The sequence below is a fragment of the Embiotoca jacksoni genome, unplaced genomic scaffold (genome assembly GCF_022577435.1).
Source record: "Embiotoca jacksoni isolate LCO1_2020_lvr unplaced genomic scaffold, fEmbJac1.0.p SCAF_93, whole genome shotgun sequence".
Taxonomy (NCBI): Eukaryota; Metazoa; Chordata; class Actinopteri; family Embiotocidae; genus Embiotoca; species Embiotoca jacksoni.
This window is the reverse complement of record NW_027185451.1, coordinates 296,222-322,925: the sequence shown is the minus strand read 5'-3', so window position 1 is coordinate 322,925 and position 26,704 is coordinate 296,222. Positions and strand designations below refer to the sequence as shown.

Here is a 26,704-nt window from a genome sequence, read left to right as displayed (position 1 = left end):
TCAGTAATTTGTTGGATAAAATATGAATACTAACATTGATTCATCAATGTACTTTTTTCCTTCATATAATGGGGGAAATGTTGGAAAAATGTCAATAAATAATGTCTCAGTAAAAAGTTTGTTGCTCATTTTTTTTTCTTTGCTAATCCTAACAACATGTACACAATAAATAAAGAACAGCACTGACCTGAAATGAGCAGAATTAGACGTTTGATCCGGTCCATCGCTGTTGAAAGTTGATTAAAAAGAAATGTGTGGAATTGTCTGAGTCTTAATCACTCTGACGGCCCAATATGAAACATGAAATGCTGATTTATTGATTATGACATGATCCGTCTACCTGAGCATTACAGAGGAAGAGCTGAACCCTGAACTCTTCTCCAATAAAAGTTAAATAAGAGTCCACTACAATCCCAAACAATGTAAACAACTCAAAATACTGAAATTGTAAAAGGACAATGAAACTGTAATTCTACCAGAGTTAGTGTCCCTTGTTGTCCCCACCCACTTCTGGTCTAAGCCCCGCCCCCTCTGATTACACTCTAAATACAGATAATGGTGCACTAGAACCTGAGATTTAGAGATTAATTAATCAACCACACGAACAAAGGCAAAACACATTTTACCATCTTAGAGATGCATATTTTTTACAAACTTATGCTAAGATTTAATTAGGATATGGCATGAAAAATATGTTTGATTAAAAGCAGACCCCCGTCTCTTTGTCTGTACACAGGTAGCTGTACAGTTTTCTCAATCAATAAATGAGTAGTTGACAAATTAAAAACAAATCTTGAAAACTATTTGTCAGACTGCAGCTCACAGGCATTAATCTTGTCAATTAAGAAATATGTTGTTATTGTTTGTTTTGTATTCCTGCCATCATTTTCTGTTTAAATGTTTTTCTCCAATCGGGCATAAAAGCATCATATGGTGTGACAAGTCATTTATCCTCAAGAAATATAAAAAGATCACATCTTTCTATCATAGATATAAACAGTAATTTTCAGTCATTACACTACAAAAATAAACTTTCAGTTTTTCACAAATGTTGATATTTTGATGACAATAAAGGAGTTAACCGAACCGTCTCTGCCAGACAACCGTGTAAAATGTAAAAACATAAAAAATATATTTATATTCTGGGTGTTTGTGATTATAACCAAATGAAATCAAAAGAAATATGGTACTTTTTTTAATTAGACCAAATTGGTCAAATTAAAAAAGTACTATTTTTCTTTACTAGAGGTCCAAATATTTAAATAAAGTTTTAACTTTGATATAAAACACCAAAAGACCAACAGTTTCATTGATTCAATTCCAATATCCAGTTCAGTTCAGTTCCAGAACAGCAAAAACTACAAAAATGCAGCAACAAAAACAATTATAACTTCTCTATCAAGCCAGTGTTTTACTGCATTAAATAAATTATTATGGAAAGAAAACGTTGAGATGTTGTGAGCGAAAATTAGAAACAAACTTACCTGATGTTTGGTGAGTCTTGATTTGTCAGTGGATTTAGAGGATTGTCTCTTGTGGAGGATATTTGCTTCCTTTTAAATAGATGTACTTTTAATACAGAAATAGTTCAGGCGGGTTCATTGTGCATCTTTTGCATTTATTGATTTATGGAAATATTTCTTCCCCGGGATGTAAAACAGATGGAAAGTGGAGCTTATCTGGGCGAGCTAAATGTAACATTTGTTTGCAGTCGGAGGTTTCCTGATAGCAATTTTAAAGAAGTCTCTTTGATAGCAATGGTCTAAAGGATAAATTCATCACGATTGTCATGGAAATAAAACTTTAAATTATAGCTGTATTTCAAACGCTCATTCGCAACATCAAATCGTTTCACTTCAGTTTTCAGTGACACAAAACACAAAACTATTTCATGCTACCGTTAAAGCACTCCAGGCAACAACAACAAAAATACCCAGGAAGGATACAGCACAGACAATTAACACAGAAGTTATGCAAAGTACTTTTTAACAACTGAAAGATCCAGATCACTGCATCTAAACCAAACACATAACTTTGCCTGCTAAATGTTTGCTTTCAGCTGCTGTGGGATGCTGCCGGGGTTCGGTGTCACTCTGTGAGCATTGAAATATAAAACAGTAGAAAACACAAATAATTAAAATAACAAATCAAATTCGCCCCATTACTCAAACGAAAAGTATCAAAATACCAGATTTATAGTAAAAAAAATAAATAAATAATAATAATTCTGTATTACTGCATCAAGACCTCTGTGCTATTATTGTTGATTCAACTCTACTATTTTACAATAAATTCATAATCTGTTGGCAAAAAGCACATGGCAGCAACAGCTGATCAGCAATAAAAAAAAAAAAAAAAGCTACTCTAAACAAGAGCTTGTAGTAAAACTAATTTTTAAACACTGAAAAGACAGGAACACATTTTTAGTCATAGGAAGAAAAAAAATATACATACATACGTATATATATATATATATATATATATATATACACTATATATGCATATTAAATCATTACTGCAAGATGTTACATGCAGTATACTAACTAGCATGTGAACTGCACTAATTCAATTAAATAACTCCAAATTTAAACATTGCATATCCATCACGGTCATCCCCAAAAACACAGGAAAGTAGTTCCTTAATCGTTCACCTTTGTGTGAGGATGAATTCGAGAGTTTTTAAACATGTTTTACCATTTTACCATTAGCCATTTACCACACATTTTAAATGTGAAAATAAAGAAAATACTTTTTGCCATCTCATCTCACTTGGCGGTTATTACCTTCACAGGTTGTGATATGTACTGTGAAGTTGAAAATTGAATTCAGTTTAATGATTAAACTTTGAAGATTTGGTGGTATTAACCTTTTAAAAACACACCTATTGTTTAGGCCTCCGCTCGAAAATTGCATACCCATAATAAAAAGAGTATATCTTTGCAACCACAAGGTCTATTTGAATAATGTTGGTGTAATAATAAAGGAAACACTTGTGAGATTTGTTCAGATGTGTAAATATCAGTATATATGTCCATATTTTAATAATAGTTTGGCTAAATCTTCTCCCCCAATTGGGGGCTTCTCAGGCTTAAAAGGTTAAGGGCTACAGCCTGCAATAGCTGTCTCAATTTGCTTTGTTATACTTCATCAAATGTTCCCAGTCGGATCCTTGAAAAAAAAAAAAAGAATACTTAAGATTTTTAGCCACTTTGACTGTTCACTGCGTACAGGTGTTTGTTGTGAAGTTTTCAGAATCAATATATCGATTAGAAAACCTCTACAGGTTGGATGAGATGCTAGAAATTTTGATGAAACTTACCAACTGTTGTTTGGTCAGTGGATAATTGCATTTGAGCTTTATCCTCTCCAACAGGTCTAATGAGGCTCACATCCTGATCATGCAAATGTTTCTTCCTCAGAATTCAAAACAGCGTCCTTCTTTGTTTGTGACTTGTGTTTAGTTACTTAGTCTCGGTATGACCATTTGTTTGAATACTTTAGGTTTTGAAAAGCAAAGACAAGACAAAGAAAGTAAAGACAATACAGGTATAGCAATGGATATACGTGAAGAGTAAAGACATTACAGGAAATGCAAAAGCAAAAAGGGAAAAGCAAAGACAATAAGGGAAAAGCAAAAGCATTACGGGAAAAGTAAAAACAAACAAACAATCTGAATACTAACATTGATTCATCAATGTAATTTTTTCTTAATATAAAGGGGTAAATGTTGCAAAAATGATGACAATAAATAATGTCTCAGTAAAAGGTTTGTTGTTCATTTTTTTCTTTGCTAATCCTAACAACATGTACGCAATAAATAAAGAACAGCACTGACCTGAAATGAGCAGAATTAGACATTTGATTTGGTCCATCGCTGTTGAAAGTTCATAAAAAAAAGATGAATGTGCTTAAATGTCTGAGTCTTAGTCACTCTAACAGCTTAATATGAAACATGAAATGCTGATTTATTGATTATGACATAATCCGTCTACCTGAGCATTGTAGAGAGGAAGAGCTGAACCCTTAACTATTCTCCAATAAGAGTCCACTAAAATCCCAAATAATTAAATGACTCAAAATACTGAAATTTTATCTTCATCCCATAACCATTTCAGGTTTATAGGAACAACTTCAGGTTAGTCCCCACCCACTTCTAGTCTAAGCCCCGCCCCCTCAGATTAAATACAGATAATGGCGCACTAGAACCTGAAATTTAGAGATTAATTAATCAACCCCACGAACAAAGGCAAAACACATTTTACCGACTCAGTGATGCATATTTTTTACAAACTTATGCTAAGATTTAATTAGGATATGGCATGAAAAATACGTTTGATTAAAAGCAGACCCCGTCTCTTTGTCTGTACACAGGTAGCTGTACAGTTTTCTAAATCAATAAATGAGTAGTTGACAAATTAAAAACAAATCTTTGAAAACTATTTGTCAGACTGCAGCTCACAGGCCTTAATCTTGTCCACGAAGAAATATGTTGTTAATGTTTGTTTTCTATTCCTGCCATCATTTTCTGTTTAAATGTTTTTCACCAATCAGGCATAAAAGCATCATATGGTGTGACAAGCCATTTATCCTCAAGAAATATAAAAGGATCACATCTTTCTATCATAGATATAAACAGTAATTTTCAGTTTTTACACTACAAAATTAAACTTTCAGTTTTTCACAGATGTTGATATTTTCATGACAACAAAGGAGTTAACTGAACCGTCTCTGCCAGACAACCGTGTAAAAGATTACAAAAAAAAAATATATATATATATATATACTGGGTGTTTGTAATAATAATCAAATGATTTTTGTCAGATCAAATTTTAATAAAAATTAAAACTGCAGCAGTGATGTACGGGCCCTTGCACTCCAGCTCACCGCCTCCCTGAAGCCGTCTCCCCGACGTGCAGCATGCGAGGGACCGCGTATCCCCGCTTAAAGTTGCTATTTTTGTCTCGTTTCCTGTCTCCAGCAGGGGGCGCTTGCGAGCCGTTTGGCCACGCCCACTCGCAAAACACATCAGATGTATCGTCTCACCACGCTGGATGTATGTCACACGTTTCGTGAGGTTTCAAGCACCCTTCGACCTTAAACATCAACTTCCTGTGTCACGGCGAGACATCAAACTTTGCCGCATCGTCACAGCGATGCCCATTGACAAAGTCGAACGAATGTCTCAATACATCATCAACTACATGTTTAGGTTATTGTGACCCGACTTTACATTCATGTGATCAACCAGCTCGACGTAGAATGTGAATGTATGAAAAGTGTCATTTCCAGTGGCCAACAGGGGGCGCTATGACTATAAGCGAATATTACCCCACAGGTGTCTCCAGGGCGGGGCTGTTATCATACCTGTGATGTTTGGAGAAGGTCGGTCCATGTACATAAGATTTAAAGCAACTTGTAGTTCCATGGCGAGACGCTCAAAATGGCCACCACACTACGGGCACACACATCGATGAAAACGAATTATTTATATAATTTTTAATCCCAAACATGTTTTCTATCCATAGAATCTAAATTCAAGTCGGTCGGACAAAATCACTCGTAGGAGTTCGACAAAGTACAACGTGTCAGAATTGCCCAAAATGGCGACTAAATTCAAAATGGTGGACTTCCTGTCGAGTTGACGTAATGGTGCAGTGTAACTTTTTTGTGCGTCTCGGTGTGATACACGTGTCCACCGGATTTCGTGAATTTAGGTAAATGTGGCCGCAGGGGCATCTCTGTAGGGGGCGCTATCGAGGCATTTGGCCACGCCCACTCGCGACTCCACTAGAATACTAAATTTTTTGCCAGGAGATATACGTGTATCCACTTTCATGAGTTTTTGAAAATAATAAAGCCTTCAAAAAGGAAAATCACTTTACGTAAGGAGAAGAACGACGAACGACTAACTACCAAGAATATTTTTATGAAATACAATCGGGCTTTCACACCGACGCTCGGTGCTCGGGCCCTAAAAAGTACCATATTTCTTTACTCGAGGTCCAAATATTTAAATTAAGTTTTATCTTTGACATAAATCACCAAAACTGAAAAGAGCAACAGTTTTGTCGTTTCAATTTCCAACATCCAGTTCAGTTCAGTTCCAGAACAACAAACACGATGTTAGAAAATCAGAAATAAACGTACCAAATGTTTGCCGAGTCTTGATTTGTCAGTGGATTTATAGGATTGTTTCTTGTGGAGGATATTTGCTTAAATTCAAATAGATGTTGTACTTTTGATACAGAACTGGTCCAGGCAGGTTCATTATACATGTGTTGCATTAACTGATCCATGGAAATACTTCTTCTCCAGGATGTAAAACGAATGGAAAGCCGACATCCAAAAATGCAAAGTGTAGCTTATCTGTACTCACTAAAGAGACAACAAATGTGCAGTCAGAAGTTTCACTGCAGCAATTTTAAAGAAGTCTCTTTGATAGCTGCGATCTGAAGAGAAGGTGAGGTGACAGGTCAAACCTCAAACCTAAAGTCTATACAGGTCGTTTTTACTTCATGGTAACTTTGACGTGCATTTCATTTATTTAGTGTTCAAGATCGAGAACCTGGTTGAAGCAAACATCAATGTGTTGTAGTGAATTTATCCGTTGCTTTACGTGGATAATACTTTTCAGGAATGACAGGAAGGAGCTCTTTAAGATGAGTGGGTGGTCGTTCTTAAAAGAGCCGCTGCGCTCACAGTCTTTGAGGAGTCCTGCTGTTTCTAATGTTGGTCAGTAGGTGGCGGCAATCAACCAAACCAGTTGTGTCTGAGCGCCATGAAAGTCCACAGAAGAAGATGAACGGGTCTGTCCCTGTCTTCTAACACGTCCTCAGACAGGTTTTAAATACCAGGATCACAGGACGAAAGTTTTATTGTGCAGTTAATCTCTCAAACATTAACAATGAGCGGCAGAGGAAAGGGAGGAAAAGGACTCGGTAAAGGAGGCGCTAAGCGGCACCGGAAAGTCCTCCGTGATAACATCCAGGGAATCACCAAGCCCGCCATCCGCCGTCTTGCTCGCCGCGGCGGCGTGAAGCGTATCTCCGGTCTGATCTACGAGGAGACCCGCGGTGTGCTGAAGGTGTTCCTGGAGAACGTGATCCGTGACGCCGTCACCTACACCGAGCACGCCAAGAGGAAGACTGTGACCGCCATGGATGTGGTTTACGCTCTGAAGAGGCAGGGCCGCACTCTGTACGGCTTCGGCGGTTAAACTCACGTTGTCCGTCCAACAACAACCCAAAGGCCCTTTTCAGGGCCGCCAACCTCCTTTAAGAGCTCATTTCTGACCAACAATATTACTGTACTAGTCTGCACGTGACTCTTATTATATATATATAAAAAATAAAACATATTTGACCCTCTACCAACCTAAAAGTCCTGTTTTAACACTAGTTAGCTTTAAATTTCCTGAACTTCCTAATTCTTTCTTTCTATTTAGTATTTCATTTTGTCACTTTTCTATCTCATTAGCAGATATTGGTTAATTATATATTTTCCATAAAAAATGTTCTATTTGCATTCATTTAAAAAGATAAAGATATAGATATATCTATATCTAGATATAGTTATCTATATCTATATCTATATATACACATATATAGATGTATATATTTAAATAACATAAAAAGGTACAAAAAAGAAAATGTACATAAAACGTGATTGATAAACTGCCGGAATTATACACCTGAAACATGATATTTAATGCCACGTAAGCTTTACCAATTTTTATTGACAGATTAACCTTTTTATTTATCAAATAAATTCAGCTGAAGAGGGACAATGGTACAAAACTGATGGAAAGAGCAGATAATAGAAAGTTAACTTACAAAACAAAATGAAACAAAGGTTTCAAATTGGTGACTGAAAAAGCTTACTTTATAAATATACTTGTTAAACATTCTTCCTAACTCCAGTTGAACCAAGAATACTGCATGATTACATCTGGAGTACAGTCAAATCCGTTTTTTAAGTTTCCAACCCGTTCCCCACTACTCCCTCCCCTTCCCCAGGAAATAAAGTGGGCTGGAAAGAATACACAAATAAAAAAGGCAAGAAGTTGAGTAATTTAAAAATATATATATATATCTATAGATATATATATATATATTTATCTTTTTAAATGAATGCAAATAGAACAATTTTTATGGAAAATATATAATTAACCAATATCTGCTAATGAGATAGAAAAGTGACAAAATGAAATACTAAATAGAAAGAAAGAATTAGGAAGTTCAGGAAATTTAAAGCTAACTAGTGTTAAAACAGGACTTTTAGGTTGGTAGAGGGTCACATGTTTTATTTTATTTATATATATATAATAAGAGTCACGTGCAGACTAGTACAGTAATATTGTTGGTCAGAAATGAGCTCTTAAAGAAGGAGGTTGGCGGCCCTGAAAAGGGCCTTTGGGTTGTTGTTGGACGGACAACGTGAGTTTAACCGCCGAAGCCGTACAGAGTGCGGCCCTGCCTCTTCAGAGCGTAAACCACATCCATGGCGGTCACAGTCTTCCTCTTGGCGTGCTCGGTGTAGGTGACGGCGTCACGGATCACGTTCTCCAGGAACACCTTCAGCACACCGCGGGTCTCCTCGTAGATCAGACCGGAGATACGCTTCACGCCGCCGCGGCGAGCCAGACGGCGGATGGCGGGCTTGGTGATTCCCTGGATGTTATCACGGAGGACTTTCCGGTGCCGCTTAGCGCCTCCTTTACCGAGTCCTTTTCCTCCCTTTCCTCTGCCGCTCATTGTTAATGTTTGAGAGATTAACTGCACAATAAAACTTCCGTCCTGTGATCCTGGTATTTAAATCCTGTCTGAGGACGTGTTAGAAGACAGGGACAGACCCGTTCATCTTCTTCTGTGGACTTTCATGGCGCTCAGACACAGCTTCGGTACATTGGCGCCACCTACTGACCAACATCAGGCACAAGTACGTGAAAAGCAACAAACGTGGAAGTGAACAAAGCACCGACAACAACCGTTGAGACCGTTTACAGAAAAATGATTTCTCTCTCTTTGTTGTTGTTTGTCCTTTATATCGAGTGATTCAGCTTCATTTGTGCCGCGTGACGGTTCAAACTAAACAGATTCAGAATCAGTGAAACCAGCAGACTTATTAATCAATCTTCAAATTGTCACATGACTCTTTTTAATCATCATCATTAAAGACACTGACTGCGTGCAGCTGCTCCAGATGAATCACTGCTCGGCTGCTTGAAGTGCAGCACAACATCCCTCTTTCCGTTGTCTATTTCCATACACGTAAACAGCTGTATTCCAGCAACATCTGGATTCATTCTTTTTTCAGACTGCAGCTGTTTGATGTTTTCATTCATCGTTCACAGTGAAAACACGGAAACTCGTAAAACAGTTTTCAGTGAGACATTAAAGTGTTCGTCAGTCGGATGATTTTGAGTTTGACGGAGTTCAGAAGTGAAAGATTGATGACAGCGAGCAGCTCTGATAGGAAGTCTGGCTGGACGACGACAGGAGCCTCCACCATCGTCGGTGTGTTTGCTGCCACCAGAACAGCTTCATTTTAGTCCAAAGTGGTCTTCGACACGTTCTTGTTTCGACTCGGAGTCTCTGAACGAACATGTGAGCGAGCTGGAAACCCGTTTTTGAAGGAGCTCTGGTGCGTTTTAAAGTGTTTTAGGAGAGCAAAGAGGGCGAAAAGCCGACGAGCAGCGCCGCGCGCCGCCGCGGATCGGTGGTGTTTGGAGGCTCCAGGAACAAAGTGCGGAAAGCAGCAGAGCTCCGCATGAGATGAACACGAAGACGCGCAAGTCCGCTGTCTGCTCCTCCGCTGTCGGCCCGCAGAGCTGCTCCAACACGGGGTTTTCACTCGTTTATCGCCGAAGAGAAAACACAAGTGGCGCCGTTCATCCTGCACGGAGGAGCCTCGCGCTGGGCTGAGTCTCCACGGTTCTCATGGTGTGTTTAAAAGCAGCCACTTGCTCCGGACTTCGTAGAATTTGCAGTTTGACTCGTTGCAGCGCGACAAAGAAACGGAAGAGAACATTGGAAAATGGCAGAACTAGCTCCAGCTCCAGCCGCCGCTCCGGCCAAAGCAGCAGCAGCAAAGAAGAAGATCACCAAGCCGAAGAAGACCGGTCCCAGCGTCACCCAGCTCATCCTGGAAACTGTGGCCGCTTCCAAGGAGCGCGGCGGAGTGTCCGCGACCGCCGTCAAGAAGGCTCTGATCGCCTCCGGCTACGACGTGGAGAAGAACAAGTCCCGCGTCAAGACCGCCATCAAGAGCCTGGTGGCCAAGGAGACTCTGGTCCAGACCAAGGGGACCGGGGCCTCCGGCTCCTTCAAGATGAACAAGAAGGCCGATGTCAAGCCCAAGACGGCAGCGAAGAAACCCGCCGTTAAAGCGAAGAAGCCCGCCGCCAAGAAACCCACAGCAGCCGCCAAGAAGTCCCCCAAGAAGGCGAAGAAGCCGGCGGCAGCAGCAGTCGCCAAGAAGTCCCCCAAGAAGGCCAAGAAGCCCGCAGCGGCCCCCAAGAAAGCATCCAAGAGCCCCAAGAAAGCATCCAAAAGCCCCAAGAAGGTGGTGAAGAAGGTGGCTGCGGTCAAGAAATCCCCCGCAAAGAAAGCAGCTAAACCCAAAGTGAAGAAGGCAGCACCCAAGAAGAAGTGAGCTGTCATCACTCTCCAACTTCTACAAGTCAAAGGCTCTTTTAAGAGCCACCACATCCTCCTCAAAGAGATCTTTCCTTCATACAAACAACCACTTCATCAACACTTTATTCATAATTAGAGAATCACGTTCAGTCAGTTTAGTAACTTCACTAAAACACTTCAGGTCCAATCTGAAACATTAACTTCATACTTTCACATCTTTAATATCTTTAATCCCATTTTTGTATGACAACACGTTTGGTTTTGTGTTTTTCACTTTTATAAATAGTTCACATATTTTCATTTTTTTATTTTTTAAATTAAAAAAAAAAACATCATTTCTGGGTATAAATATTCTACAAATAATCATGTCATCGTGGATCTCATTGATCAGACTGGAGTCAAAAGTCCAAGTTATTTGTTTTAAACAGAAATATCTGTTGGAAAAAAAAAATCATTCGTTCATTATTCACAAAGTTCCTTGTTTCTCATCTTATTTTCTACAACATGCAGATGAAGTGATGTTACACATTATTTCTATTTCATTTAGTATAATAATTCACAAAATGTTGCAGATCATATGAAGATTTAACCTCTGAATATTCTCCAGGAACAACCAGTTCATCAACGCTGTTCATTAGAGAATCAGTTCATGTTTATAGTAACTTCACCAAAACACCTCAGGTCCAAAATAAAGTATTAATTCATGACAAATAGTTTCAGAACTTCACTTTAATCCCATTTTGATGACAAAAACACATTTTCATATTTGTTTCCTATAATAATTTCTGGATATACTCTTTTGTTGTAGGTTTAATATCATAAATGTCACTTTATGCTGAGAAACAGTTCAAGATCAAACATGATGTTTTTCCAGAATCATTGTTAAAAACAAGACAGAAATTTTAGGAGATTAATTGTGATAATCATCATAAAGACATTTTGATATGATTCATCAGATGAATTAGGATCAGAGCTCTTTCTGAAGGAGTAGGTGGCTCTTAAAAGAGCCGTTTTGGGGGTCTGGTTTCCAGCAGGTCACCAGCTTTTTACTTCTTGGCGGGTTTCTCGGTCTTCTTGGGCAGCAGGACCGCCTGGATGTTGGGCAGCACACCTCCCTGAGCGATGGTCACTCCGCCCAGCAGCTTGTTGAGCTCCTCGTCGTTGCGGACAGCCAGCTGCAGGTGACGGGGGATGATACGGCTCTTCTTGTTGTCACGGGCGGCGTTTCCAGCCAGCTCCAGGATCTCAGCGGTCAGGTACTCCAGCACAGCCGCCATGTAAACGGGGGCGCCGGCACCGACACGGTGAGCGTAGTTGCCTTTACGGAGCAGCCTGTGAACACGGCCGACCGGGAACTGGAGTCCAGCACGAGAGGAGCGGGTCTTCGCCTTCGCTCTGGCTTTGCCGCCGGTCTTTCCACGTCCACTCATGATTGCTGTAGTTATCTAGAAGTCGAAGCTCAGAGAAACTGTGACGCTCAACAGCCCACAGCCTCCTATTTATACATGTGGAGCGCTGGACGGCTGCTGCCGGACCAATCAGTGAGGATGCAGCAGAGGGCGGCCCGCGCTCAGGTTTTGGTGGGAAGTTTGAAAAGACTTCTGTCCAATCAGCGGCGCCGCGCTCCTCTAGAGGCGGTGCTGAGCTCCTCGAGGAGCCGTCCACCAATCAGGAGCCGGAGGTCTGAAGCAGCGTCATCAGTTCACGGCCGCTCCAACGCTTTAAGAGCGGGGCTTCTCGCCCGTTTTTCACCACTTTTGTATTTCCTGTTCAGCGAAAGCAGAAACGATGGCAAGAACCAAGCAGACCGCTCGTAAATCCACCGGAGGCAAAGCCCCCAGAAAGCAGCTGGCGACCAAGGCCGCCCGTAAGAGCGCCCCGGCCACCGGCGGCGTGAAGAAGCCTCACCGTTACAGGCCCGGTACCGTGGCTCTGAGAGAGATCCGCCGCTACCAGAAGTCCACGGAGCTGCTGATCCGCAAGCTGCCCTTCCAGCGCCTGGTGAGAGAGATCGCTCAGGACTTCAAGACCGACCTGCGCTTCCAGAGCTCCGCCGTCATGGCTCTGCAGGAGGCCAGCGAGGCCTACCTGGTCGGCCTGTTTGAGGACACCAACCTGTGCGCCATCCACGCCAAGAGAGTCACCATCATGCCCAAAGACATCCAGCTGGCCCGCCGCATCCGTGGAGAGAGAGCTTAAACTTTCTGTTGCTCCACATCAACACCACAAAGGCTCTTTTAAGAGCCACCACACTCCGTTTAAAGAGCTCATTATTTCCTCGTATTGTTAAAATGTGTTTCGTTGGACTCCTGCTCGTACAAAGCCAACACGTGTCGGCCTCCAGTCCTGCGTGTTCTTTCAATGAGGCAATAGGAGAAGATGTCCGGCTTCAAGATATTTATTTAACAGCTGCAGAATAATCCGTTTACGGAGCTCTGGGTCCAGACCTCCTGACTCTCCCTGACCCAGTCTTATAGTACAGGAACCAAAAAGATCATGTATGGTGACGTGTTGCTCAGGTCAGTAACTTATTCCTGTTTCATGATTTGTAAGAAATAAGGAGGTGAAACTAGTGGTCGTGCCATCAACCGTTCCAGCTTTGTTATTATGCACAGCAGCATGCTGACCTCTACAGAAACAGCCTGAGGATTAATAGTTGATTAATACGAGATTGTATACAAGGAATATAATATGGCATGCATATATAGTATTATTGTAAACATAGCCGAGCACAGAATCGCACAGTTTCGACATTATTGTTGTGATTCTGCTTCAAACAGACTCTTATACTGGAAAACGTAACTCAAAGTACTCCAACGTAGTTAAAATGGACATAACGAGCAGGATCCATGTCCGTCTCCAAACAGACTGCAGCTGGGAGCGTTTTACGCACGAGGCAGAACAGAAGTGACGTTTTGTCTCATCGTTTATGTACTGTTTGAACAATAACGGCCAAGATCAGCCTTATTCAGACAGTTTGTATTTGTCTCGAGGAATATTATACAACTCGCCACTTTTGGTTTATTAAACTTTCAGCTTTCTTTCATATGAACATTGTTCTCTATTCAATCCACGTGCTTATTTTCAGGAGATCACCCCGTGACGTCTTTCTGTTGTACCACGTGCTCGTCCTGTCGTAGTTACATGATTTGGCCACCAGGGATCTGTTTACTTTTTTTTTTTTTTCTTACTTTTTGGCTTTTGTTCATTTTTCAAAATACAATTTATACCAATAATTATCAGGACCTTAACACACACACACCTATCAGTGTTTAAAGGGCAGAAAGGACATTTACCCCCCACACACACACTAAAAACAAGGTTTTTTTCCTAACTAAAGATAAACTGACCTTCTTTCCTTTATCACAAAAAGTCTTCTTCCTGTGGGGTCCAAGTCAAATGATGTGTTATATCAGTTTGTTGTTGTTTTCTTAAGTTAAAATGGTGTTTGGTACTTACTTTTTTGCTTCGTAACGTTGTTCGTCACAGGAAAATAAAATAAAAATCAACCCAATAACAAACCAAATACATGTTTACTTTTCGATCACACGTAGCTGGAGGGTCAATGCCCTTATTACCATTTCTTTTGGTTTAAAGCAACATATTAAACAACTTACGAGGAACTGAGAGGGGAAAAAAAAAAATCCACGTTTGTTACGTCATGTATTTTGGCAATATACCTGCAAAAAAATATAGTTTTAGGGAATTGAAGAACTTTAAAAGCAGAAATTCGTCGTTCGCTGGAGCAGTTTTAAATATCAGTTAATTTTCTACATCTGCAATTAATTCATCAGTGTCCAAAAAAAAAAATCAAAATATCAAAAAGCCGGTAAACATGCAGATGTTCGTTGTTGTTGAAGTTCGGACGGTTCACCTCCTGTAAGCAGCACGGCAGGAAGATGAGTCACCGAGAAACACTTTCTTTAACATTTCAAAGTTTCAAATTGGACGTGATGACATGTAATCACGGAGAAGTGGCCGCTCTCAGAACAAAACCCCTTCAGCTCCAGACACAAACGCAGCGTATGGAGTGCCTATCTGGCCGTTAAGGCTTCTTCTCGTTGACTTCAGGGGTGACGTCTTGAGAAAAAAATGAAAATGGTGTAACTGCTGGGTGAGTGTGGCAGCTCATACTTTGCCTCATTCACAAGCTGGTTTACATCGTGCCTATGAAAGTTAACGAAATAGGAACGAGAGTTAAGGAAATGTAAAAAAAAAAAAAAAAAAAAGATGTGGGAAAATAGACATTTTAATCTTTGAACTGGTTTTACATTCATTGTTTCCTTCTGTTTGACAGCGTGGCGTCACTTATAGAAGATGAGGAACGAGGACATGATGATGTATCCCGGCTTCTGAGCTGGATTAGGATCCTGGCCGTCGAACAGGCCGAAGTAGACGACGGTGTTGGATTCAAGCCAGCTCATGTTCAGCTGAAAGAGGACAGGAAGAAACAAATGATCCACACGGTAGGAATAAAAGCTATTTAATGACATGAAGTAATGTGTCAGTCTCACACGAGGACTGTAGATCTATCTATCTATCTAGAGTCTATCTGCACCTATTGATCAATCTACAATATATCTATTCATCCATTCATCTATATATCTATCCATCCATCCATCTATATATTCATCCATCCATCCATATATCCATCTATACATCCATCTATATATCTATCCATCCATCCATCCATCCATCTATATATCCATCCATCCCTCCATCTATATATCTATCCATCCATCTATCAATCTATATATCTATCCATCCATCCATCCATATATCCATCCAAATTTCCCCTCGGGGATTAATAAAGTGAAATTAAAAAAACAAAAAACAAAAAATCCATCCATCCATTCATCCATCCATCTATATATCCATCCATCCCTCCATCTATATATCCATCCATCCATATATCCATCTATCCATCCATCTATATATCCATCTATATATCTATCCATCCATCCATCCACTTCATAACACATAAACATTAAAAAAAAAATCCCAAACCTGACATTATGAACAATGCATAGTCACGTAGACAAAATCAAATCCACTAGAAAATCTGAATGTGCCGCACATGACCGCTGAGAACATGAGAGAACGAGTCAGGAGTTTGTGTGATTACATCAGAGGCTTTCAGGGTCATTAACTCACTTCAAAATAATAAAGCACTCCTGAATTATAATGGCTTTACTTCCCTCAAAGTGCTTGACTTTCAGCAAGACCTTGATTTTAACAGGAGTTTCTTTCGAGGAGAAAATAGAAACTTCACTGATCGTGCCAGAGATTGTTCAAAAAAACAACATGCAGTTTTTAATGTTTTAATAACCGTTCTTAATTGTCTTTAAACATCCTTTTTCTTTTGCCTTACGTGTTGATGCTTTTAATGGATTCATGCGAAGCACTTTGAATTGCCTTCCCGGGTTACTTATCCACCGTCAAATATAACATCAATATAACGCAGTGGACGCTTTGAATAAAAGGCAACGGTGGATCGAATGAGAAGATCTGTTGGTTGAATGGACCGACCTGGTGGGTGATGTCGATCCTCCAGGGGTTGACCTGCAGGCCGTCGCACCAGCCTCCTCGTCCGTACAGCCACGTCCCGTGTTCGTTGGGTACCGCGCCCTCTTTCACCCGCATCGCGCAGCCCAGAGCTGTTCCTAACGGTCCCGACACGACGGCAAAAACATGTGAAAACCCGCGCAGGAAAGCAGTTTAATGCCCAGTCCTCAAATGTATTGATTTAACTGATCAATAATACAAGATTTAGTTGATAAAAAAAAAAAAGGGAAGCGTTTCAGTCATTTACCAAGTAGCAACGACAGGGTTGTTGGTTTTGGGAATTAATCAAATAAATAAATCTCTTTCCGATTTTTGGTTGGACATTTGAAGATGTAAACTTGAGCTCTGAGAGCTTAATACTAAAAAAGTTATAATGGACACTACGCTGACTTTAATGACTTAAAGGTATAACAAAAATGTCATTACGAAAATTAATTCATATTTTTAGTGCCCCAACATGTTTATTATCTTTATATCTGCTATGTGTTTATTGACATTTTTGCTTTTCAAAATTCACTTTCTGTCTGATTCCAACCAAAAAGAGGTTTAAAATAAACATCTAATAATGTCAATGTTGAGTTTCTAAGTTGAATTTCTTTACCCCAGAAAGGAAAGCAGGCGAAACTATCCGACCGAGATGATGTCTTTGTGGTTATGTACGTTTTAAATTTGTCATATTTCTAACTAATGTAAGGGCTTCTCATTCATACTGACTCAGCTTTTTTTTTTTTCCTTTCCCCGTGAAGTGTGACGTGCAGTAGATGTTCCTCTAAGATCGTCCTCTTCCTCACCTGCAGAATCAAATATGTGGGAGTTGTTGTGAACCGCGTTGATCAAGAAGTGGTGGGACGTGACACAAAACTCTCCGCAGCCGTTCTCGTCGCTGCCGTGTCCCGTGATGACGGCGTACAGCTCCACCTGAAAAACAAGACACGCGACCCGATGAGGATGCTCATCGGACAGGAAGGACGGGGTTGTACGGTATTTTGTTTTTTGCAATTGTCGGTGGAGCCGATACCTTTTCGGACGATGCCGGGATGGGGAATTTGACCGGCTGGTATTTTTTGTTGTAGTTTTTGTCGAAGGTTCCCCCGCTGTACAGCGTCGTCACTCTGAAGGGGCGGAGCTTCTCCGTAGAGTAATCTGTGACGGAGCATACTAAAAATGTCAACAACAACAACAACAACAAAAAAAAAAGATAGTCGTAGAGCTGCCAGAGCTCCATCAATTTTTTTTTTGTTCTCCAAGTGAGGATATAAAATGTTTGCAGCCCAGTTTTCACTATTGAAGTCACTGCATTAAACTGTTAATACAAACCTCCTGTATCTCAAACTGAAATAAAAAGCCCCACTAGCTTTTCAGTGGACGAAAACCTTTCATTTCAAAAAGAGAGAAACGTCTTGAAACAGAACAACCGTCGAAAATAGTACGATTGCGTTGTTTTGACTTGATTAGATTATAACAAAAATATACACTTCAGACTACAATCTCAGAAACAATTCCACAATTTAACCGTGGGGCACGTGCCACGTACTTATATCATTACACCCCATATTTACAAGAAATACATTATTATACTGTATCGAATCGATGCACAAGTCTCTGGAAGACTGAACTGGATCAGACCAATGGTCTAGAGTTTTAAAAAGTAAAACAAAAATGTGAATAAATCATGATGTAGAGTCATAGTACCGAATCGGTTTGCTTTGTGACATCTCTTTACAATTCAAATTGTAGCAGCAGTAGTTGCATGAACAGAAATGGTTTCCTAACAGGCTCTGCAGACCGTCACAGATAAGATAACAAGTACAAAAAAAATGTAAAACATAACAGAATTAATTTGAGAAAAATGTAATAAGCACATGACGGCATGTCTTAAGAAGGAGAAAAAAAAAAAAAAAAAAACTCCCAACCAGTCACTAATCATCCCCGACAGATTTCTGTTTATTCACTTAAAATCAAAGTATTTCCTGGAACTAAAAAGCTTTCTTCCAGGAAATACTGACAGACAGTCTGTTCCGATTCCTGCTCTGAAAAGTGGACAGAAAATGTTCGGGGATGATGTTCGTCATCGTTCTCAGTTGGGGGGAGGTCATCTTAGTTTCTACGAGTCCTACGTGAATTTATAAATGTTTTATTAGTGAATCAAGCTGATTTATAATAATGAAAGTTACTCTGTGATTACATGAAGCGACAGAAGCAACTCAGAAAGCCTGAATCCACACAAGTACATCGTGGGTTCAGATTTGACCGAGTTATGAAAGAAAAGGCTTCAAAACTGCATCAATTGTGTTGATAATTGGCCTAATAATAATACAATATCTAACTTCCTGATGTGGTCATATGTCCCCCCTGTGAGAGACGCCTCGCAGCTTCAAAACCTCTCACACAGAATAAATTTTCATCTCGGTTGTCTCACGGTATTCAGAGGTGAAGCATGAACAAGTTATGTCGCTTGATCAACGTCCTTGACGCGCCTTCGGTCTTGGACGGTGAAGCTCCGCCCCCTCGTCGCTTCATCGCCGTCGACTTTCTGAAGCATTTTAAGGGTCTTCGTTGAGTTTGAGACGCGACACGACGGGCGCTTTTTAACGCTCGAGTTTCAGGGTATCGGAAATGTTCACGTACCAGAGCGCTGACGTCGATCAAGACACGTAACTTGGAAAGTTTCTCGAGTCTTACAAATTTGTGTTAATCGCACCTCGCATCGTACTTCCATCGTACTTCCGACTGCCCGAGTTTTTACAGCTGCGAGTTTGAACGCGTCGGCGGCGTTATCGCGGCGCTCACCTGTCTGATTGCTGAGACCGAATCTCAGGTTGAGGGAGACGATCCAAGGCATCGCCCACGCCACCGTCTTCATCGTGAAGGTGCATTTATCGGTGTCCAGCAGCGGGATCAGAGGGGACACGTCCGTCAGCCAGTGGCCGATACCTCTACAAAAACAACAAAAACAACAACAACAACAACACCATCACACATATATCAACTAAAACGACAAGAGAAGACTTACAGAAAGGTAGATATTGTGTTTGTGTCTAAACTTGATCCGAATTATTAAAAACGACATGATGTTAACTAAAACGCACAATGAATGACTTTATTGATTTATTGCCTGGCCTGAACTAGGATCAAATTCAACACTGAAAGCAAAGACAAAAAAAAAAATTGAAATAATGGTTTTTTTTTCATCGGATAATCCGGACGACACTTTAATTTGTGGATTAATTATTAAAGTAGTAAAACGGACGTTTTTAGCATTTCAATTTAAACAGATGAGGCATTTTCAGAAGACTCGCAGTTTAATGTCTTCATTTCATTCAAACTGATTAGAATCATTATTATGATTATTATGATTATTATTATTAGCGTGTTTTACTTGCACCTCTCACCTGCGGAAGGCGGTGATCCAGCGGCCCAGCTCCATGTTGCAGTGCGGGCTGAGGCGATCGCAGCACACGAACAGCTGCACCGTGTGATCCCACTGAGCGCAGGACGAGTCCCTCCGGCCGGGACACGACAGCGACACATCGAGCTCCAGCGTGTCAAAGTCCAACACGCCTGCAGTACGCGCATTAAAAAAAAAAAAAATCCTTAAAATGCTCCTCGTGCATTACAAACAAAAGGTGAGTTCACACTGAGAGATGTCAAAAATAATGGAATATATCATCAGTGTTAGACCCGAATCTGTTTTTGTTGTTGTTTTGTTTTGTGTGCGTTTCCTCTGATATTCAACCCAGTCTGGTGTAATGTTTCCACTTCTGTGCCGCGGCGTTGGTGAAGTTACCTTGAGGCAGGTCGACGGTGGCCACCGCTCCTATCTTGCCCTGCATTTGGATTCTGTCAAAGACACAAACAACTTCTGCTGGTGTTTGGAGTTTGGTCTGCAAATCAGCCGAGAAATCAAACCTGGAGACGCGGAAAAACAAGTCACGAGTCAGTGGCGAAAATACAAATAAAAAACGACAAAAAAAAAGAAAGATTAATGGGTATACAGTAAATATCAATTAAATTTTTTTTTTTTCGTGAAATACAAGATATGGACAAATTGAGAAAGAAAAAGGATTAAACATTAAGTATAGATTTGGGAGAATACAATTATGTACAATTTATCAGAGGGTTTGTAGTTTTTAGGGGTTATTTTTATGTCTAATAATACACAGATTAATAATTAGTCTGGTAAACGAGGAAGATCAGTATAAAATTACAAACTGTACAAACAACGTTCAGAAAAAAAACAACCTCAGGATTGCAACTCGCATTATGACTGAAAGTAATAACTTAAACTTAATATCTAATGAATGCTGGAAGTATTTTCAGAAGGACGACAACAACCCTGATCAGAAGGAGCGGATTTATCTAATGACACCATGATGACTTGTGGTAAACATTTACTGACTTTGTGTTTCATGAGAAAAGTTGATGCTTTTTTAAATGGGAGTCTATTGGAATTGAGGTTGTTTTTGGAGCCGTCCCCCTGGTGGCCCTCAGTGGTATCACACTTTACGGCACTTCGACATTGGCTTCACTTTTCAGACCCGAAAACTGCATCCATTTTTACATACAGTCTACAAGTCTCCCTCATTCAAATATATATGTCTATATTTATTTATAAAGAATTAATCAAATATAATAATGTATTACTTACTATTAGTTATTATTATGGTTAATTATTTGGCCTGTTTGAGGGCAAATGTGTTCTGATTTTAAATCCTCTGCAGTCCATCAGACTTGACATTAAAACCAAATACAGTTAATGAAACAGTGCAGCAGTTTGTAATAATATAACAATAAGTGTTTTATTTTCTAAAGCCTCCCCTCTTCTTACCACTGCGCCTGCCAGTTGATGAAGCTGAATGTAGGGTAGAGAAACCAGCCCATCTCAGCCAGCGCCCCCTGGTGGTCGACACCGATGAAGAAGTTTGGGGACGGGGTGGTCTGGAAGGACACAAACACCTGCTGTCCAAACCTACGAAACAAATTCACATATTGTAACATCATTAGATCGTAAACTTTAAAAAAAAAAAAAAAAAAAGTCAAATTTTAAAAAAAAAAAGACTAAAATAGATTAAAGGCTTTTTAAACGAGCTAAAAATACTTCATTACCACCCAAAACAATGATTTGAACACTCTGGTGTTCAAATTAAATGATTTAAAGTTGTGACCAGACAGAGTGGGCGGAGGTTTATTAGAGAGAGAGAAAGGGGGGGGCAGATTTCCTCTAATCTTCTAAAAGAACAGTTAATCTATGGAAAAAGGATGTGAGGCGTCGACATCGGGACAATTTTAATCCTTCAGGTGAGCCGGACTTACCGGAGCGCCTGAGCGACCGAGGCCTCGTGATGCACCATGGCAGCCGGGATGCCGAGCGGCGAGCTGCACTCGTCCCCGGCGCAGTTCATATCCTGGATCGCATTACCGTCGAGCGAATAGACGAGGACACCGGAGGCGTTGGATCTGGCCATGCTCTGAACCTGGAGGCCAAAACAATTTAATAAATAGTGACACAACAACTTCATGTTATTTTTTTTTATTGTTCGTTAATTCAAATTTAACTGATTTATAGTTAAGGCTTTTAACGATGTCTTCAAGCTGCTTCCTTCAAAACCCCCCGAAAAACGTTTAATGTATATTGATAGAAAACAAAGGAGAAAGCAGCAAAAACTCACATTTTAAGAAGCTGGAAGCAGACAATGTTTGGCAATTTCCTTGCTAGATATCAATTATCAAAAATTGGTTTCAGACGGCGACCGAGTCCTCATGACCGTACTGAGGGTCACGTCTCGAGGGGTTTTTAAAACAGACCTGTGAGTTGCCTGTGAAACATTCACACTGAAACCAACTAAAAAGGCACTTTTTTTTTTTTTTTTTTTTTTTTTTTAAGCCCTCATGATCCTTTTGTTACAGCGAGCCAATTAGTAGTTGCAGCTTAAAAGGATGCGAGATTAAAAATGTGCTGAAGGGGAGGTCGATTCGACCACAAGGCTCAATGCCCCACCCTCCCCCCACCACACACACACACACACACACACACAACCTCTATACCATCACTGACACCCTCCATGGAGAAGATGGGATGAAGGGCAGAAATTGACAGATATTGAATTAACAACATGTTATTTACTGTTTCCAGCTCCACAGATGTGCATATTTGTGTTTGAAATAATCTTATATCAAATAATACATCAATAATCTTTTAAGTCAGGGCTTGTGATGGGTTTGTTTTACTAGTTCTGATTTTTTTTTTTTTCTTTGTGACCATCAAAAAAAAAGCTATAAATTTCTATGAGTAATCTATGAGGGAAATGCCGGCCAAAAAGCATAAATGTATTACGCCTGTTACAATCATTACATCATCACCTGATCGTAATTGTTCGAGTGTAATCAATATAAATCTTTTCCACTCTGCTGACGAAGGTCAGTTCCTGCTTTAAAGTCTTCAAATGGATATTTTTTTTCCTCTCAGGGCGTCATCACAGATTTTTTTGCGATCTAAGAGCAGCTGTCAATCATCATCATCGTCACCATCATCATCCTTATTAAGATTAAATGTTAACAGACCTTAGTGAAGTAAGAGCAGCTGCCCTCGGACACCCAGGCCACGGCACCCTCCACCGAGGAGGACGCCCGGCACCCGTCTCCTGCGTCAGCCAGCGGGTACGACTTCGAAGCCCAGCGTGCCATCAGCCAGTCGAACCTGGCGTCGAGTCTCTTGATGACTATGGGCATGTGCCACCCTGCGGGGGGAGGTGGGAGGGGTGTGAGAGGGGGCAATAATAACAACCACGAGATATACCGTCAAACAGATCGACCAAACTGCCGACTTCACAAAAAAAGGACGATCGAGGCAGCTCGAGAAGCGCTCGTTACCCTGGGAGGTGAAGCGAGCTTGGGAGATGCCGCAGTTGTGTCCGTTGCAGCCCCAGTAGTAAAACACGGCGGGGATCCAGTTCCCGAGAGTGAAGACGGGCAACGGACAGAAGTGCAGCCGGGACAGAACCTCCTTCTTACTGCGGGAACAGTAATGAGACTTCTTTAAAGACACCGAAGCGCGGATTTATTTATACAGTCAAAGGTTCGATACTCGGACTTGAAGTCTGTATTGTCAACACGACGACGAAAAGAAGAGAAAATAGTTTACAGTTTACAGACAATTACACAACCTGAGCAAAATGTCCTGTAAATACCCCCCCCCCCCCCCCCCCAAAAAAAAAAAAAAAAGAAGCTATTATTTAATTTCTAATGAAGCATTGTTTGAGATTTGGTTGTTCCAATAAATACAAACATGGCTGCCTATTTTCCACTTGTGGTTTCGAGTATGTTTGGGACAGTTTAAACTATATTTATCTCTATTTTTAACACCTTTGATATGTTGGATTATTTTGCAGGGTTTTTGTTTTGTAGGATTGATGCTCCTGACAGTTGGGAAGCAACAGATTTAGTCTCTGTGAGACTGTTTGAGTCTCGTTTTATCGTCCAATAAACTTGTTTTAATGGGTTTTAAAGTTTTTTTTTTTTACTGCTCTTACAGTGAGAACTTTTTAATAGCTTATTAGTTTCCAGCTTTATTGGATCTCTCTGCAGCAGAAATTAAACAATGCACAAAATTACCTCGAGACTGGTGGGAAGTAAATAAACACTTCAGGGCAAATTTTTATGTTAATTCCATTTTATGGTCCTTTGTACTTTTACTTCACTGCATTTATTTGACAGCGTTAATCTACAAAGAAAAACTGGATACCAGAAAAACAGAAAATAGAAGTCAGTAAATAACAAAGTCAGTTAGTTAAAAACAACTAAAAGTCTCAGATGAAAAACACTCAGACTTTATTGAAGTCTCAGGTCTTCTCAGCATCTCGTTTCAGTGTTGAGCAGCTAAAAGAGTAAAAAGCAGCTTCACCAGGTTTCGCTTCAGTTTGGACACTAAGATGATGATTTATGGGACTTTATGGACTATAAAGTCAATAAAGTGATCCGAGAGGGTTTTTACTAAAATGTCTTGTTTTGTCTCGACCAAATGTAAACGACAAAAATAGTTTATTATCACAAAAGACTGAAGGCAGCAGAAAATAATTCAAATTTAAGAAGCTGTAATTGGGGAATTATTTTTTTTTTTCATTAAAAACTTACTTAAAATGTTGAATTCATTATAAAAAAAATAGTTGACAATTTTATGTCTATCAACTAATTCTACATATTTTTTTTTCAGTTTTACATATCTATTACTAAAAATGTTCTTACTATTTTACTCTGTTGTTTTGCGATTTGTTGCTAAAATCAAGAATAATATCCACCACCACCGACACTACAGGTAACCTGTTTGGTAAACACCACTTTTCTAGTTGAGTATCAACCCCTGGACGGAGCTACAGGTATGAAGGTATTTGTGTGTCTTTATTGTGAGAAAAAAAAAAAAAAAAAAAAAAAAACGTTTTAATAGAAAATGTCTTGCACTGCAATCAAACATCAAGTTTGTAAGTACAAATATATAAACTGAGAACAGGTTTCTGACTTGTGACCAAAGGTTTTGGACTTGTGACCAAAGGTTTTGGACTAGTGACCAAAGGTTTTTGACTTGTGACCAAAGGTTTTTGACTTGTGACCAAAGGTTTCTGACTTGTGACCAAAGGTTTCTGACTTGTGACCAAAGGTTTTGGACTTGTGACCAAAGGTTTTGGACTAGTGACCAAAGGTTTTTGACTTGTGACCAAAGGTTTTGGACTAGTGACCAAAGGTTTTTGACTTGTCACCAAAGGTTTTGGACTTGTGACCAAAGGTTTTGGACTTGTGACCAAAGGTTTTGGACTAGTGACCAAAGGTTTTTGACTTGTGACCAAAGGTTTTGGACTAGTGACCAAAGGTTTTTGACTTGTCACCAAAGGTTTTGGACTTGTGACCAAAGGTTTTTGACTTGTCACCAAAGGTTTTGGACTAGTGACCAAAGGTTTTGGACTAGTGACCAAAGGTTTTTGACTTGTGACCAAAGGTTTTCAATTTGCAACCAAAAAGTCCAGTTTAATAAGCAAAATTCGTAAGTCTATGACCAAAAGTAACAAAACTGTAAGAGCAAATGGGTTTGCAATGCAGTAATTTAGTTCTCAATATATATATATTTTACTTACAAACTTGATTTTTAATTGCAGTGCGAGAAATTTGCTTCCAAAACTGTTTGTATTTTTGTTTTTTTGTTTCGCTTGCATAATAAAGACACAAAAATACCTTCATACCTCCAGTTCACCCCCTAAGGCAGTGGTTCCTCCCCGGTCACCTGTGCATGGCGGCCCGCAGCAGCTGCTCCCTCATCCAGAGCACATCGCTGACCGAAGAGTCGTCCAGGGACATGAAGAGCACCTGAGAGCCGTCCGGCAGACCCTGAACCAGGCTGGTCAGAGAGGACTCCGAGCTCCACAGACACTCCAGAAACGCCGAGTTGTTGGTGAAGGCGTGCAGGACCAGAGACCCCCCCGGGGCGCCGGGCTGGTAGGAAAACTCCCCATCCAGAGTCGGGACTTTAAACGCGGCCGCGAGGTCACCGGGCTCCGGGCCGGCTCCGGGAAATTTTCCCCAGGAACCGACGCTGGTCGCGTGGTCGTAGCGGGAGCCCCAGACCTCGTCCTCGGTCAGTTTCATCCGCCGCCTCGCTCTCTCGGCGGCTTCGGTCACATGACCCGTCACAACAATCAGGAACCACAGCAGTGCAGAGTGTGAACGCAGCAAAGCCATTGTTCCCGATGCTCGACGAGAGGCCCTGAACTCACCACGACCACTGACGTCTCAGCATTACTCGACCTGGCGTTTGTCTCGATGTTAAAAGGTCAAGCTTTGACTGAACTGTCAATTTAACGGACTTCCGTCTTCGCATCCAAACATGACCGGAGGGGGCCAAAAGACGGTGGGGGGGAGGGGGGGGGGAGTGCCAATTGCTGTCTACGGCGGCCCTCGAGGCACAAAAGAAAAGCGCAAACCGTACTTTGAGCAGGTTGATAAATGAAAACAATATTCAAATTAGTTACAAATTAATCCATACTAATCACATTAGGAAAACAAATATCTACTGATAAGACGCTAGTAAATGTGTTTTTTTTTAAAAAAGTGTCAACCCACTGTTATCTCTATTTTATGTGTATTAAAGATGAATAACGTTTACAAATACTACTTTACAACGAGCAAAACCAGCTCGCCACTTCTCGCGAGACTTGAGGACGGTCCTTAATTTGTGGACAGGATATTGTTGTTTTTGTTGTTTTTAGGGATTTGTTCAGATTACTTTCATTCAATGTACTTTTGATGCACTCTACATCTTTTTTTATTCATGTTTAGTGACTTCACAGCTTCCTCCCTCCACACTCTGATGTGATTAATATGATCAAAATACTCACTTATGAATGGACCAAATCAGTAAAACTATTTTAACTTAGTTTTAAAATGAGTTTTCAGAAAACATTTTTTTGTGTAGTCTAACATCGGCTCAGCTTATTGTTTCTTGATCGAGATTTTCTGTT

General features: G+C 40.4%; 6 protein-coding genes across 7 annotated transcripts; 3 read left to right on the top strand and 3 right to left on the bottom strand.

The window, feature by feature from the left end:
* The first annotated feature begins 6,904 nt into the window (after positions 1-6,904).
* On the top strand, positions 6,905-7,241 carry LOC138193720 (histone H4). Its single transcript, XM_069141915.1, has one exon. The coding sequence runs from the start codon at positions 6,905-6,907 to the stop codon at positions 7,214-7,216; it is 312 nt and encodes a 103-aa protein (XP_068998016.1). The 3' UTR covers positions 7,217-7,241.
* A 1,122-nt stretch (positions 7,242-8,363) lies between these two features.
* On the bottom strand, positions 8,364-8,753 carry LOC138193708 (histone H4). The gene has a single exon (XM_069141895.1). The coding sequence runs from the start codon at positions 8,751-8,753 to the stop codon at positions 8,442-8,444; it is 312 nt and encodes a 103-aa protein (XP_068997996.1). The 3' UTR covers positions 8,364-8,441.
* A 1,240-nt stretch (positions 8,754-9,993) lies between these two features.
* On the top strand, positions 9,994-10,925 carry LOC138193705 (histone H1-like). The gene has a single exon (XM_069141892.1). The coding sequence runs from the start codon at positions 10,036-10,038 to the stop codon at positions 10,651-10,653; it is 618 nt and encodes a 205-aa protein (XP_068997993.1). The 5' UTR covers positions 9,994-10,035; the 3' UTR covers positions 10,654-10,925.
* A 55-nt stretch (positions 10,926-10,980) lies between these two features.
* Positions 10,981-12,094, bottom strand: LOC138193707 (histone H2A-like). Its single transcript, XM_069141894.1, has one exon. The coding sequence runs from the start codon at positions 12,065-12,067 to the stop codon at positions 11,684-11,686; it is 384 nt and encodes a 127-aa protein (XP_068997995.1). The 5' UTR covers positions 12,068-12,094; the 3' UTR covers positions 10,981-11,683.
* A 331-nt stretch (positions 12,095-12,425) lies between these two features.
* LOC138193706 (histone H3) lies at positions 12,426-12,914 on the top strand. The gene has a single exon (XM_069141893.1). The coding sequence runs from the start codon at positions 12,426-12,428 to the stop codon at positions 12,834-12,836; it is 411 nt and encodes a 136-aa protein (XP_068997994.1). The 3' UTR covers positions 12,837-12,914.
* A 1,237-nt stretch (positions 12,915-14,151) lies between these two features.
* On the bottom strand, positions 14,152-26,092 carry LOC138193704 (uncharacterized). Of its 2 annotated transcripts, XM_069141891.1 has the most exons (13): positions 25,471-26,092; positions 23,073-23,212; positions 22,764-22,939; positions 21,516-21,676; positions 21,031-21,171; positions 19,990-20,111; positions 19,595-19,763; positions 18,993-19,138; positions 17,221-17,345; positions 16,994-17,120; positions 16,167-16,300; positions 14,909-15,067; positions 14,152-14,804 (listed from the first exon to the last, which is right to left on the bottom strand). In XM_069141891.1, exons 1-12 carry the CDS (start codon positions 25,923-25,925, stop codon positions 14,942-14,944), a joined length of 2,022 nt encoding a protein of 673 aa, XP_068997992.1. In that variant the 5' UTR covers positions 25,926-26,092; the 3' UTR covers positions 14,152-14,804; positions 14,909-14,941. The 2 variants fall into 2 exon arrangements, with proteins under 2 accessions (XP_068997992.1, XP_068997991.1); XM_069141890.1 differs by lacking the exon at positions 14,152-14,804 and having other exon boundaries at positions 14,871-15,067.
* Positions 26,093-26,704: the final 612 nt, after the last annotated feature.